Raw genomic sequence first — 15,764 nt, 5'->3', positions numbered from 1 at the left:
CCCGATCTGCTATTGGTCATCGCGTCTTGACAACCAATAGCAGGGATAGGAGGGGTGGCACCCCTGCCATCTAACTCCTATCCCTTCAGGGGGACCGGGGGTGTCTTGGACACCCCCGATCCCCCATGTTTACCGGGTCACTATATGCACGGGATGCCTGCTGATAGATATCAGCAGTCATCCCGGTCCGGTCCCCAACCGGCTAGCGGCGGGGACCGGAATTCCCACGGGCGTATGCATACGCCCCACGTCCTTAAGGACTCGGGATGCAGGGCGTATGCATACGCCCTACGTCCTTAAGATGTTAATGAATATATTAAATAGGACATGACCCAAGACGGACCCCTGTGGTACCCCACTAGTAACAGTCACCCAATCAGAATAAGTACCATTAATAACCACCCTGTTTCCTATCACTGAGCCAGTTACCCACTTGCACACATTCTCCCCCAGCCCAATCCTTCTCATTTTATGTACAATCCTTTTATGTGGCACTGTATCAAATGCTTTGGAAAAATCCAGAAATACGACATCCAGCGATTGCCCCTGGTCCAGTCTGGAGCTCGCTCCTCATAGAAGCTTATAAGGTTAGTTTGACAGGACCGATCCCTCATAAAACCATGCTGATATGGAGTCATACATTTATTTTCATTTATTTTATTATCAAGATATTCCAAAATAGCATCCCTTAGGAAACCCTCAAACAATTTACATACAACCGAGGTTAAATTAACAGGTCTATAATTCCCAGGGTCGCCTTTTGACCCCTTTTTAAATATTGGCACCACATTTGATGTGTGCCAGTCCTGGGGAACCGACCCTGTCCCTATAGAATCCTTGAATATAAAAAAATCAGGGTCTGTCTATTACATTACTTAATTCCTTTAGAACACGGGGATGAATGCCATCTGCAACTGGTGATTATGCCATCTGGACCTGTAGTGCAAGGATTTTGATTTTAATGTTGTATCAGACCTTTCCTAGCATTTTATGTGGCCAAATTCAATGGGAGGTGTGTGTGATTTAGTTCATTTTTAAATGTACATTTTTTTTTTGCGTTACTCCGCCAAATTTATTACATGGTCGCAGGGCTTGTGATAAATTTTGTGGATAATACACATTTTCTGAAATTTCACTATTCACATACACCAAATAGTTATGCTAGGTCTAGGCTTGTGTAGAATTGTGCCTTATTGAGGTGGTTTTGCGACTTTTTTAGAAAGTTTTTAGCCTGTTGTGACAGACACCACTGTTGTAGCGCATTGTGAGAAATTCCAGTATAATAATCAGATATACCAGTTGCCACAGAATAGGAAAGTGTTAAAGAAGTTTTCACCATTGAAATATACAGCTCCCAGAATTACTTAAAGGGGTACTCCACTGGAAAACGTTTACTTTTATATCAACTGGTGCCAGAAAGTTAAGCAGATTTTTAAATTACTTCTATTTAAAATCTTAATACTTACAGTACTTATAAGCTGGTGTATGCTCCACAGGAAGTTGTGTTGTTCTTTCCAGTCTGACCACAGTGCTATTTGCTGACACCTCTGTCCATGTCAGGAACTGTCCAGAGCAGGATAGGTTTGCTATGGGGATTTGCTCCTACTATGGACAGTTCTTGACATGGACAGAGGTGTCAGCACAGAGCACTGTGGTCAGACAGAAAATAAATTAAAAAAGAAAATAACTTCCTGTGAATCGCTTATACAGCAGCTAATAAGTACTGGAAGGATTAAGATTTTTAAATAGAAGTAATTTACAAATCTGTTTAACTTTGTAGCACCAGCTGATTAAAAAAATGTTTTTCCAGTAGAGTACCCCTTTATGCAGTGGTGAGGTTATGCTGGGAGTTGTAGTTTCACTGACCTAACTGTAGAACGGACAAGTGACTACAGCTCTGATGGGACATAGAGAGGAGAATACACAACGATATCAGTGACTACAGGTGACGTCTTCTCTATAGTCTTTCCTTTTCTAATTCAGATGGTACATACCGCCTGGTCCAGCTAAAACTTCTGTCTGCAGAATGTGACGCCCAGACGTCTCCTCACTATGTCAGCGCATTCTCATCCTCTATATGAAAACAATTATTATTATAAACCTGCCAGACACTGTATCCTCTAAATATAATACTACTATACACTATACTCTTTGATTATAAACCTTCCATACACCATACCCACTGAATATAATACTACCACACATCTGTTCATTCTGAATATAATACCAACACATACTGTACCCTCTGAATATAAATTTGCCACATACTGTACCCCTGAATATAATACCGCCACACACTATACCCTCTGAATATAATACTACCACAAACTGCGCCCTCTGAATATAATACTACCACAAACTGCGCCCTCTGAAAATAAATCTGCCACATACTGTACGCACTGTATATAAATCTGCCACATACTGTACCCTCTGAATATAAATCTGCCACATACTGTACCCTCTGAATATAAATCTGCCACATACTGTACCCCCTGAATATAAATCTGCCACATACTGTACCCTCTGAATATAATACTACCACCCACTGCACCCTCTGAATATAATACTTAGAGATGAGCAAACTACAGTAAATTAAACTCGTCACAAACTTCTCTGCTCGGCAGTTGATGACTTTTCCTGCATAAATTAGTTCAGCTTTCAGGTGCTCCCGTGGGCTGGAAAAGGTGGATACAGACCTAGGAGACTCTTTCCTAGGAATGTATCCACCTTTTCCAGCCCACCGGAGCACCTGAAAGCTGAACAAATTTACGCAGGATAAGTCATCAACTGCCGAGCCGAGAAGTTCGTGACAAATCGAATTTACTGTAAGTTCGCTCATCTCTAATAATACTACCACAAACTGCGCCCTCTGAATATAATACTACCACCCACTGCGCCCTCTGAATATAACGTTGCCATACAGTGCACCGTCTGAATATAATACCACAAACAAAGTAACACCCCTCAACATCCGTTAGCTGATGCTATTACCACGGGAGGGGGGTATTGGTGGTGTTGCTAGTGAATGATGGGGGTGCTACTACTGGGGAGGTGTTGCTGTAGGATGATGAGGGTGCTACTGGCCATCCCCCCTGGCAGTATCACCCCCATCATCCATCGGCAGGATCATCCTCCTTGCAGGAGCACCTCCATCATCCACCTTCAGGATATTTTGATGGAGGTGCTGCTGGGGGGGGGGGGGGGGGTGTTGCTGGTGGATGATGAGGGTGCTACTGCCAGGGGGGGAGCATTAGGTAGGCAGCAGTGCCCCCACATTAGGTAGGTCGCAGTTTCCCCACATTAGGTAGCATCTATTCCCCACATTAGGCAGCATAGATTCCCCACATTTGGTACCAGTTCCCCCACATTAGGTAGGTACCAGTTACCCCACATTAGGTAGCAATTTCCCCACATTAGGTAGCACAGATTCCCCACATAAGGTAGCATAGACTCCCCACATTTGGTAGCACAGATTCCCCACATTAGGTAGCATAGACTCCCCACATTAGGTAGCATAGACTCCCCACATTTGGTAGTAGTTTCCCCACATTAGGCCGCAGGTTCCCTTGCAGGTTCCCTTGCAGGTTCCCCACAATGGGTCAAAGTTTCCCCACAATAGATCGCTGGTTATACCCCCTCCCCCCCCCCCCCCCCCCCCCCCCCCCCCCACACACACACAAAAAAAAAAACACATACAACACAGAGAGACAAACACACACACACACAGTCAGAGAGACACACACTCACAGACAGACAGACACACACACAGAGTCACACAGTCACACACACACACAAACACACAAACACACACACACAGAGTCACACACACACACTCAGAGAGTCACACAAACACACACACACAGAGTCACACACACACACTCAGAGAGTCACACAAACACACACAGTCACATACACACAGTCACACACAAGCATAGATAGAGACAGAGAGACAGAGAGACAGACATACACACTCACCCATCCAGCGCAGCGCTCCTTCTCACCGGGCGCCGTGCGAGTGACGTAACTCACGTCCTCCTGCGCGGCCATGCGGTGTGACGTCAGGCCGGCGCAGACGTGGGAGCGGAGGACGGGCACAGTACTGGTGAAGGTGAGGGGGGGTGTGATGACGGTCGGGCGCACAGTGAAGGTGAAAGAGGGGGTTTGCTGACGGACGGGCGCACCGCACACACAGCGCAGGGGGGGGGGGGTGGGGGTGCTGACGGATGGGAGGCCGGTCGGGCACAGATGAGGGGGGTGTCTGTGTAGCTGGGGAGGGGGAGGGGAGGGTGGGGGGGTGCTGCGGAGCGTCTTGGTGTCACCCCATTAGGTTGGTGTCACCCGGTGCGGGCCGCACCCCCCGCACCCGGGTCGCAACGCCACTGCCCCACATGACCCAGATTTTCTATTGTAAACCCAACCTGTTTTGTCAGGTTGTGCATCAGAATTTGGCACATTACGCCACAAATTGTGTCTGCGCCAGAATGTGCGCCAAAAAATTTAAAAACCAACTAACTCTCTATTTTGCTCAGAAAACCTGAAAAAGAGGGGCGTGTCCCAGTCATTTAAAAAAAATCCCAACATATTTTCTAAGGTTTCCACAGAAAATGTGGTGGATTTGAGCTGTGTAAACCCCACGGCTCAGAGCATGTGTAAAAAAAAGCAAACTGTAGGGAAAAGTGCAAAATGTAGGGAAATCTTAGTAAATACCGTGGAAAAATACTTGTAAGGAATTAAAACCCACAAAGAAAGCTACACTACACTCTTAGTAAATCAGGGCCAATATGTTATTAGTCACATGGTCTCCAGGGAGCATGGCAATACTGTAAGTGGGTGGGGGATTAACCCCTTTAAGGCTAAGTTTCCACTTGGTTTTTTTTCTGTCAGTTTTTGGAAAACTTCCACTGCAGTTTTTGAGCCAAAGCCAGAAATGTATTAAAGGGGTACTCCAGCGCTAAGACATCTTATCCCTTATCCAAAGGATAGGGAATGAGATGCCTGACCATGCGGGTCCCGCCGCTGGGGAAGCCCGTGATCTTCCACGCCGCACCCCGTTAGCATCAGCTCCCGGAGCGTGCTCGCTCCGGGTCTGATTACTAGCGATCACAGGGACGGAGCATAGTGACATCACGGCTCCGCCCCATGTGACGTCACAATCCGCCCCCTCAATGCAAGCCTACGGAGGGGGCGTCACACACACACCCGCGGTCAGGCATCTTATGCCCTATCCTTTGGAATTTTGAGTGCTTCCTTTTATATTTCCCATTCCCTCTGGCTTTGGCTCAAAAACTGCTGTGGTAGTATTCCAAAAAACGCCAGAAAAAAAATGTGTGTAGAAACCTAGCTTCAGAGAGGAGAGCAGCTACAAAAATTACCGAAATTATGCGCAGTGAACTTTAACATCAGTGTGAATGGATCCTCTGTGAGACCCGTTCACACTGAGCAATTTCAGCAGCGGACAATTCCAGGAACATGTTTATTCTTTGCGCCGAAGTCCACAAGCTCTGCATAGCCGTCAGTAGTGACTGCCCATGGCTGCGCGGTCCTACCACCGAAGAATTAATCTCCGCTCGCTGAATTTCATGAGAGGAGTTTCAGCATCTATCGCCCAGTGTGAACACACCCTTAGGCTAGGTTTCCACACAGGTTTTTTTCTGGCTTTTTTTTTTGGAAAACTGCCACTGAAGTTCTTGGGCCTGTCAGATTTGTATTCAAAAGGAACATAAAATATAACAAAATGATTTATTCTTCTCCTTCCTGCTGGATCCACTTCTGACTTTTGTTAAAAAACTGCAGTGACAGTTTTCCAAAAAAACGACAGAAAAGAACCTGTGTGGAAACCTAGCCTGAAGGTGTTTATCGTGTATTAAACAGACAGCCCATTGATTTCAGAGGTAATACCTATTGATTCATTAGTCAGTAGATCATGTATCAGTTTATTGTAGGGAACCATTCTCCCAAATTTGATCATCTAGTATGTAACCCTTTTAATATATGACATTTAGCAGCTACTGTATATACTGTAGAGCTGGTATTGCTGGGGTTGCTTTGGCTAGTCACCCCTGTAGCACAATGCAGTATATTTAAATTAGTATTCTGTATATATCACCATATATTTGAAGCATTTGTGCATCAGTTATGTGGATGAATACTATTGTCTGCTCCATAACAGCCTAGACATTGAATTCAATATGAAGTGGGTGATTTTCTGCAAAAGTATAAATTACTTACCTATTACTTTCTCACAAAGGACTATTCAGTGACAATAAAGGATTTTCCTGTTGGAGTGAATGTCACCAAGCCTTATATCATATCACTCACTAGACAAGAAATCTGCTGCTAATGAGATGTAAATGGCAGGTAATTACCGACACTTAAGGCCATGAGATTCTCAAAGTGACAAGACCAAGAATTCAAGTGAAGTCTTGGGAACAATAGAAGCTGTGTCACTAAGAATTCTAAATCTGAAGGAACTGAACAGCAAAAACCACAAAGAATCCAGAGTTTTAGAGGAACAGAAAATGTTCTCCTAATAGTAATATCTCTATAGCAAAATGCTTTTGTCTGGTCTTTGAGTTCTTGCACTCATGGAGAATCTATAACTAGTTGTTTTTTGGTTATATTTTAAGAACCTTGAGACATAAAGTCTTGAGATTAAAATTATTTACAATAAAATATGTAGGTTTATAATTTTTTCAGGTTGCACAAACTGCACACCACAGCCTGTTAACTGTGTTATTACAGGGGGTTAGCACTGATGACAATAAGAACAATTTGTACAATTGGTAAATTGGCTTAAAGGGGTTATCTGACCAAAGCAATAAAGAAGGAAACAATTGACAAGAATGACATTGTGCTGTCAGCAAAAAAGTCCAGCATTCTCCCTCAGGCTCTTCTGTCCCCTAGATGGAATTGCTCTTCACTTCCGGCATTAGCAGCATGGCGCACACTACTTAGGTCCCATCACCCTATGCTCCCCTGCTTTTTATTGCAGTTTCTCCCTCCCTGTATAATCTCTACCCAAACAAGATTGAAGCAATGCTACCTTCATGGTTGAGTAAATGTAAAGGTGCAGATGCTAAGCTATGCCAGGCCCCCTGTGAGGACATGTATTTGTGACATCACGTCACAAAATGCCAGCACTGGCCACATTACTGGACATGAACCTGAGAGGTTGTTGGGGGTTTAAACAAGACTACAAGACTTTTGGCCAGGGTAAGTGGTGCAAATATCAAAGTAATGGGGAAAAATGTGTAATTACACTACCAATTGTATAACTTTATAAAGTACATTCAATAATCTAAAAGAAGGTGTTGGCTGGAGTACCACTTCAACATGATTCCATTTTATACCAGTAGATCAGAACTCGTCCACCAGCTGTTATTGCTGGGGTAATACGTTAGAAGAGGCAGGTTGGTCCGCCAGAGCAAAAATCATTCTTTGTACTCGCTGTCCACTCTAGCTAATAGATAGTTACTCTGGTCGGCTCATTTGTGCCCCATATGCTTTTTTTGTGACAGGTCCTAAAACCATGTGTGGTATGCCTTGGGGGGTGTATGGTAGTTGGGGTATTGTTTCGGTATATGAGGGGTTAATGTTAACCCTATAGTTTGTGACGCCAGGCTGAGGGCTAGTATGCTGAGGTAATTCTCAGGCCTATCGCCGCCCTTCCCTGTAACGATAGGTGCATGTAAAAAATGACTGAAGGTCCACAAGGTACTTGAACTTGAACTTGGATAACTCTCCTGAACGGCTTGCGGTACATCCAATGCACAATAACAGTCTCAAGAATACAGTCTCTATATAGTGCAATGACTGACAGTTACTGCGGATCTTGACTTTAGATACAGTCTCTGAATTTAGGGTAATTTTGCAGATCCGTCCGGATTTAGGGGATAGATAAGGTCCGGTGATCTTGGAGAGTGCTTAGGGATTGATACACTCTCAATTTAGAATCGATCAGCCGTTGCCGCAAGGCTCGGGCCTAACTCACTGCGGGAGATAGCTGTATAGGTCCTTCCTCGTCAAGAGCGCAGGAGCAAAGAGAGAGATCAATGGCCGCTGCTCCCGACAAGGATTGTTTATTGAAAATGGTGTCTTATGTATACATCAGTGTCACCTTTTACAGTGATATTGACTATAATGATAAGGAGGACACTGCTGGAAATTGATCTGCACAGAAAAGGAATATGTCAATATGTCATGGATTGTATTTGGCTCAGCTTCTTTTAGGTAGAAAAAGGCTGTGCTGCAATATCCCACACAACTTTTGGACAGGTGTGGCAGCCATGTCTTTCTAAGCCTAGAAAACCCTGTTAAAGAGGTACTCCGCCCTAGACATCTTATCCCCTATCCAAAGGATAGGGGATAAGATCTCAGATCGCCACGGTCCCGTTGCTGGGGACCCCTGGAATCGCCGCTGCGGCACTGCGCTATCATTACTGCACAGAGCGAGTTCGCTCTGCACGTAGTGACGGGCAATACAGGGGCCGGAGCATCGTTACATCATGGCTCCGCCCCTCGTGATGTCACGGCCCACCCCTCATGACATCACGGCCCGCCCCCTCAATACAAGTCTATGGGAGGGGGCATGAAGGTCGCCACACCCCCTGCCATAGACTTGCATTAAGGGGACGGGCCGTGATGTCATGAGGGGCGGAGCCATGACATCACGCTGCTCTGTCCCCTGTATCGCCCGTCATTACGCACAGAGAGAACTCGCTCTGTGCAGTAATGATAGCGCAGTGCCAGTAGCGGGACCGCGGCGATCTGACATCTTATCCCCTATCCTTTGGATAGGGGATAAGATGTCAATTACTGTTTATCCAGTAAGTCAAATACATGAATGGTACAAATCTGCTACATAATCTCAGTATGGTAACTTCTTTGCTCGTATTTCACAGATGATGTGAACAAAGACATTTTTTCCCACAGGAGACCAAAATAACAGTGTCTTTCCGTATATGAGCAAAAAAGTGGTCCGAGTAACAAGAACAGACCCTGAGAATTACTAAAAGTCAGAACACTGAATACTAAAACCGAGGGAACAAGCGCTCCGTAGTGTGATACCGTAAATACACTGCTCAAAAAAATAAAGGGAGCTCTAAGATAACATATCCTAGATCTGAATAAATGAACTAATCGTATGAAATACTTTCCTCTTTACATAGTTGAATGTGCTGACAATAAAATCACACAAAAATGATCAATGGAAATCAAATTTATTAACCCATGGAGGTCTGGATATGGTGTCACACTCAAAATCAAAGTGGAAAACCACACTACAGGCTGATCCAACTTTGATGTAATGTCCTTAAAACAAGTCAAAAAGAGGCTCAGTAGTGCGTGTGGCCTCCATGTGCCCGTATGACCTCCCTACAATGCCTGGGCATGCTCCTGATGAGGTGGCGGATGGTCTCCTGAGGGATGTCCTCCCAGGCCTGGACTAAAGCATCCGCCAACTCCTGGACAGTCTGTGGTGCAACGTGGCGTTGGTGGATGGAGCGAGACATGATGTCCCAGATGTGTTCAATTGGATTCAGGTCTAGCATCAATGCCTTCCTCCTGCAGGAACTGCTGACACACTCCAGCCACATGAGGCAGGATCAAACTCGCGCTGGGACTCTTCTCAGTACCAAAAAGGTTGAATTCCCATAATGCAACGCGTTTCACGGCAACTCCACTTTATTAGGCATCAAAGCCTGATGAAGTGGAGTTGCAGCAAAACGCGTTGCATTAATGGTAATAAACCTTTTTTGTATTGAGAAGCTGATTTTCTTGGAGGCGTGCTCGTTGCTATCGCAAAACACTGAATAGATATTCTACCCACAAGTTGTTTCTTCTTATACCAGTCAGTTATCTGGAGACAATTATGTAGAGCTAAGCATGTCGAATGCGGCTGGACTTTAATAAAGGAGGATCACATTAGAAAAAAAATGCCTTGTGAAGATTCTACCCAGTCCATCCTGAAAGGGTATTCCACCTTGCCGGTAATTAAGCTCAATGAAGGTATCTCTGCACCAACAGATGTAAAATACCTTTACAGGTAGCAGCTGCTCAGGGGAACAAGAGATGTCTATGGTGGATAGAAGATCTAGTAGATCGTTGATGATCTAAAATATATAAAAGAGCCCCCTGGATAGGCAATGCTATAATGACTGACAACTTTCCTTATACAACAAGTACACAACCACTACAAGCTCCACATTCTTCAGAACCTAAAACTGCCCTGGTGGTCTACCATATGAAACCAGCCCATGGGAAAATTACTCTTCTGCTGGTTCCTTGGAACATCTATAGTATGTGGGTCTTTTCTCATTGTCTGTGCAGATCCCCCATCCTCTGATGCTCTCATTATGTCGCTACACTTATGCATCTGATATATCAGTGTCACATTGCAACCTTGTATGCCTGGCGACTGTGCTAGCAAATAGTTGACATTACCTCCTTGCGGCTCATAAGCTGTTTGTCATTGTCTTTTGTCTTTAACTGGGTCTTGCATTCTGAAAGAATCAATGTCTATACATGAAAAAAGGCAGCAAACAGCTATTTATCAGTTCTCATAAGGCGTGAGGTCCTTTGTACTTGGTTATTTATGAAGGGAAGGCACGTCAAGTACAAAACTGTGTCATATAGGACAATGTTGTAGACGACCTAAGGAAACAAGACACGGGATATCCTTTGACATAGTATTTACAGCCAAAGAACAGTGTTTCTGCTTTTTCTACTTCTTTTGTACTAACAGCATCTGTTGACCTTTTTCTTCTCACAGTGTCTTCTCATTTACAGGTCTCACATGATTTTGCTATAAATTTCAACCCTGATGACGATGAATGTGAAGGTAAGGGAATGTAAAAGGGTCAAGAGTGATCCAATAGACCCATTATATCAACTTAACAGGCATCACTAGTTCATTTGGATCCATACAAATACTAGACTACACATTCTAGAAAAAGTGTAGAAGGGCTAAGAAACTGTTGTACACATAGTACTAAGAGCTAAGAATGTGTAGAAACTGTTGTACATATGATACTAAGGACCAGGAAAGGGCAAAACGATTGTACACATACAGTGGGCAAAAAAGTATTTAGTCAGCCACCAATTGTGCAAGTTCTCCCACTTAAAAAGATGAGAGGCCTGAAATTTTCATCATAGGTATACCTCAACTATGAGAGACAGGATGAGAAAAAAAAAATCCATAAAATCACATTGTCTGATTTTTAAAGAATGTATTTGCAAATTATGGTGGAAAATAAGTATTTGGTCAATAACAAAAGTTCATCTCAGTACTTTGTTAGATACCCTTTGTTGGCAATGACAGAGGTCAAACATTTTCTGTAAGCCTTTACAAGGTTTTCACACACTGTTGCTGGTATTTTGGCCCATTCCTCCATGTGGATCTCATCTAGAGCAGTGATGTTTTGGGGCGGTCGCTGGGCAACACAGACTTTCAACTCCCTCCAAAGGTTTTCTATTCTGTTGAGATCTGGACACTGGCTAGGCCACTCCAGGACCTTGAAATGCTTCTTATGAAGCCACTCCTTCGTTGCCCGGGCAGTGTGTTTGGGGTTATTGTCATGCTAAAAGACCTAGCCACGTTTCATCTTCAATGCCTTTGCTGATGGAAGGAGGTTTTCACTCAAAATCTCACGATACATGGCACCATTCATTCTTTCCTTTACACAGATCAGTGGTCCTGGTTCTTTAGCAGAAAAACAACCCCAAAGCATGATGTTTCTACCCCCATGCTTCACAGCAGGTATGGTGTTCTTTTGATGCAACTCAGCATTCTTTCTTCTCCAAACACGACAAATTGAGTTTTTACCAAAAAGTTCTACTTTGGTTTCATCTGACAATATTACATTCTCCCAATACTCTTCTGGATCATCCAAATGCTCTCTAGCAAACTTCAAAAGGGCCCGGACATGTACTGGCTTAAGCAGGTTGACACTTCTGGCACTGCATGATTTGAGTCCCTGGCGGCGTAGTGTTTTGCTGATGGTAGCATGTCATTCACTAGGTCCCTCCTTGTGGTTCTGGGATTTTTTTTTCACCGTTCTTGTGATCATTTTGACACCACGGGGTGAGATCTTGCGTGGAGCCCCAGATCGATGGAGTTTATCAGTGGTCTTGTATGTCTTCCATTTTCTAATAATTGCTCCCACAGTTGATTTCTTCACACCAAGCTGCTTGCCTATTGCAGATTCAGTCTTCCCAGTCTTGTGCAGGTCTACAATTTTGTTTCTGGTGTTCTTCAATAGCTCTTTGGTCTTGGCCATGGGGGAGTTTGGAGTGTGACTGTTTGAGGTTGTGGACAGGTGTCTTTTATACTGATAACAAGTTCAAACAGGTGTCATTAAAGGGGTACTCCACTGGAAAACATTTTCTTTTAAATCAACTGGTGCCAGAAAGTTACACAGATTTGTAAATTACTTCTGCTAAAAAATCTTAATCCTTCCAGTATTTATCAGCTGCTTTATACTACAGAGGGAGTTCTTTTCTTTTTGAATTTTCTTTCTGCTGACACCTCCGTCCATGTCAGGAACTGTCCAGAGCAGGAGAGGTTTGCTATGGGGATTTGCTCCTACTCTGGACAGTTCCTAAAATGGACAGAGGTGTCAGCAGGGAGCACTATGGTCAGACAGAAAGCAAATTCAAAAAGAGAAGAACTTCCTCTGTAGTATTCAGCAGCTGATAAGTACTGGAAGGATTAAGATTTTTTAATAGAAGTCATTTATGAATCTGAGAAACTGTGTGTGCAGCTCACAACCAGGTATTCGAGGTCAATGTGGATAAAAGATCGATTCCCACCGATCAAATTATGAAAAAATTAGAAACAAAGATTAACCACACCTCAAGAATATCACCCTTCTGGGTACACAATGAATATATATAAAGACAGATGGTTTTTGAAAAAAATGTAAATTTTAATAAAAACAATTATAAAAACTTATTTTTTAAATGATCAGAGCATTAACATTAGTAAACTGTCATTGGGCCCTAATGACAGGATAAAGAGGTGTAAAAAAGCAACTACCTAAATAGAAAATATCTATATAATCAGTGTCGATGGTCCGGAATGGACCGTTAGTCCGGCCCAAAGCACAATAGATGTTCCAGTACTGGTGATATGCATGGCACAGCTACTTAAAGTAGCATAAAATGCATTGCTCACAGTCTTTAAACAAGTAGATGGATCGGTCTCACCCTGGCTGCTGGTCCCGTACTGCGACTGGCCGGTGAAGGCAAGGGCTGTAATCTCTGCGATGGTCTTGGCGTGAATGCCTGGGCAGGTGGAGGGCTCCAGCAAGGGGCTCCCTCGTGAGCGCTCCGTGGTGTTAGCAAAGACCGGTATGGATATCGGACTCTCGCTATGTTCTGATAGTGAAGACAGCAGACTTGCAATTTGCTTGATGTGCAAGATCAGTTGTTTAGTGCAGCAGGTGGTTTAAATTGCGATCTTCCGTGCCGGCTAGGATTGAGGTAGTGCATGAAGATAGCACTCTGTTCAGACAAGGTAACGGCCTAGACGCGTTTCAGGGTGCTGGAATCGACCCCTTCCTCAGTAGGCAAGTATAAATCTGTTTAACTTTCTGGCATCACTTGATTAAAAAAAAAAATGTTTTCCCTTTTAATACAGGTAACTAGTGTAGGACAGAGGAGACTCTTAAAGAAGAAGATACAGATTTGTGAGATCCAGAAATCTTGCTTGTTTGTAGGTGACCAAATACTTATTTTCCACCATCAGTTTCAAATAAGTTCTTTAAAAATCAGACAATGGGATTTTATGGATTTTTTTTCTCATTATGTCTAGAGATGAGCTAACTTTTAAAAAATTTGATTTGGCCGATTCACCGAATTTTCCGAACAAATCTGTTTCGGACCGAATTTATTTGCGGCGAATCGCTATTAAAAACGGCTATTTCTGTCCCATAGAGAGCCTCAATAGGGGTGTAGAACACTTTGCCTTGTCCTAACACGTATAGGGAGTGTGTTGTGTTAGTGAAATAATACTGTTATTAAATGGGCACTGTCACCAACTTTATTTTTTGATATGTTGCAGTACTTATGTACTACAACATATCTCTAATATACTTTTATTATTATATTTTTTTCATTAAAAAGGTTTAATTTACATTTAAAAACCGGCTACTGAAAAAGGACTGATTTTGGAGTGGCAATCAGTCCTTTTTCAGTTAGGCTGCACTCGCTCCCTGCCTGTCAATCAGACAGGCGGGAACGAGCGCATTGGCTCCCCGGCCACTGGCTGGGAGGCCGCACATCGCCGCCGCCTCGTTGCCGCCGCTGTCCCTGCACGCCCGCTGCCGGACTCCGCAGTAACTGCAAGTGTAATGAGGGAACGGAGTATGCAGGGCGGGGGGGGGGGGGGAGAGGAGGGAACAGGCTAGTGCCGTAGCGGGGGGGGGGTGGGGGTGGGAATGGGCTAGCAAAAAAAAAAAAAAGGATGGTGGGAGCTACCCTTTAAGTATAATATGCAGATTACAAGTATTGCTATTAGAATCACTGCTGCAGGGAGACTATATGGTGTTAAAATTGAAGAGTTGATAAAAAGTATTTTACTGTAATTTTTATCTAATTTAATTAGAATTTATAAAAGTACCCATTCTGGTGAGCATTGAGCTGGAGGTCCTCCGCCAGGCGAGATACCACCTGTTCCAACCCCTGCCTCTCAGCGCCCCCCTGACTATAAAAGTGGGAATGTTTCATTTAATCAGTTATGGTTCATTGTTATCACTCCAAGCTATTCCATTGGATTCTTGTGATAATTCCACAGATAATATTACGTAGACGACCATAGGGCCTCAGTCGATTTTTTTTAAACTTAAGAGTTATATTAGATTTCCAAGTTTAATGTCCTGGTGTTTGCTTTGAACTAATACTGTATGACCACAAAACCCAATCTAACAAGGACTCACATGGCATAATGACATGAGCCTAGAGGTGGCAGCAGCATGAGGAGACCATAATCTGGCAGAATGACACAGCCTGGAATTGGTGGAAGCACGAGGAGACCATATAGTAGACCCAGTCGGGAGGTGGCAATAGCCTAACAAGACCATAGGGCCTCACAATAGAGAAGATTAAATATATTTTTGAAATTTTTAATTGAAGATTTTATTTATATTAACATTTTTAAACTTTAATTTAAGGTGCCAACAGCATAAGGAGACCATATGGTGGCACAGTGACACAGCCATGAGCTGGCGGCAGCATGAGTAGACAATAGGGCTTCACCATCCCTAAGGTTAAAAGATTAATTTTAAAATTGAAATTAGTGCTACCATAAAATATTTTTAGGTAATGTCCCTGGCCCAGCAGCATCAGTAAACCATATAGTGGCTGAATGACCGCCTAGAGTTTGTGGTAGCATGAGTAGACAATTAGTGGCTGATACAAAATCATTACTACATGCAGTTCAAAATATTACATGGCCCAACAATGCATCCTGGTTTTCTGCAGATATTATAGCACTATATACATGTATTCCACACAATCTTGCAACACAAACAGTAGCATACCACTTGGAAAAATACAGCAACTACAGTACAGAATTAAAACAATATATACTTGATGTATTATCCTTTTTGCTGGTACACAATTTTTCCGATTTGACTTGCAATACTTTTTTCAAGTCACTGGTTGCCCGATGGGGGCAAAATTCTCCCCATCTCTGGCGAACCTCTTTATGGCCCACTGGGAGGAGACCGTTCTATTCGATACCACCAATCCATTTTTCCACCTTATTG

General features: G+C 43.5%; 1 protein-coding gene across 4 annotated transcripts in view; it reads left to right on the top strand.

Moving 5' to 3' along the window:
* The window catches only part of CPNE7 (copine 7), a 197,855-nt gene that overhangs the window by 158,108 nt on the left and 23,983 nt on the right, over window positions 1-15,764 (top strand). For all 4 annotated transcript variants that reach the window (XM_056526017.1, XM_056526016.1, XM_056526014.1 and 1 more), the window contains one exon: window positions 10,786-10,837. In XM_056526017.1, the coding sequence (XP_056381992.1) occupies window positions 10,786-10,837 (52 nt within the window). The remainder of the gene's footprint in view (window positions 1-10,785; window positions 10,838-15,764) is intronic.

This window comes from Hyla sarda, chromosome 6, assembly GCF_029499605.1.
Source record: "Hyla sarda isolate aHylSar1 chromosome 6, aHylSar1.hap1, whole genome shotgun sequence".
Lineage (NCBI taxonomy): Eukaryota > Metazoa > Chordata > Amphibia > Anura > Hylidae > Hyla > Hyla sarda.
The sequence above is the reverse complement of the archived record's forward strand: the minus strand, read 5'-3'. Positions and strand labels throughout refer to the sequence as shown.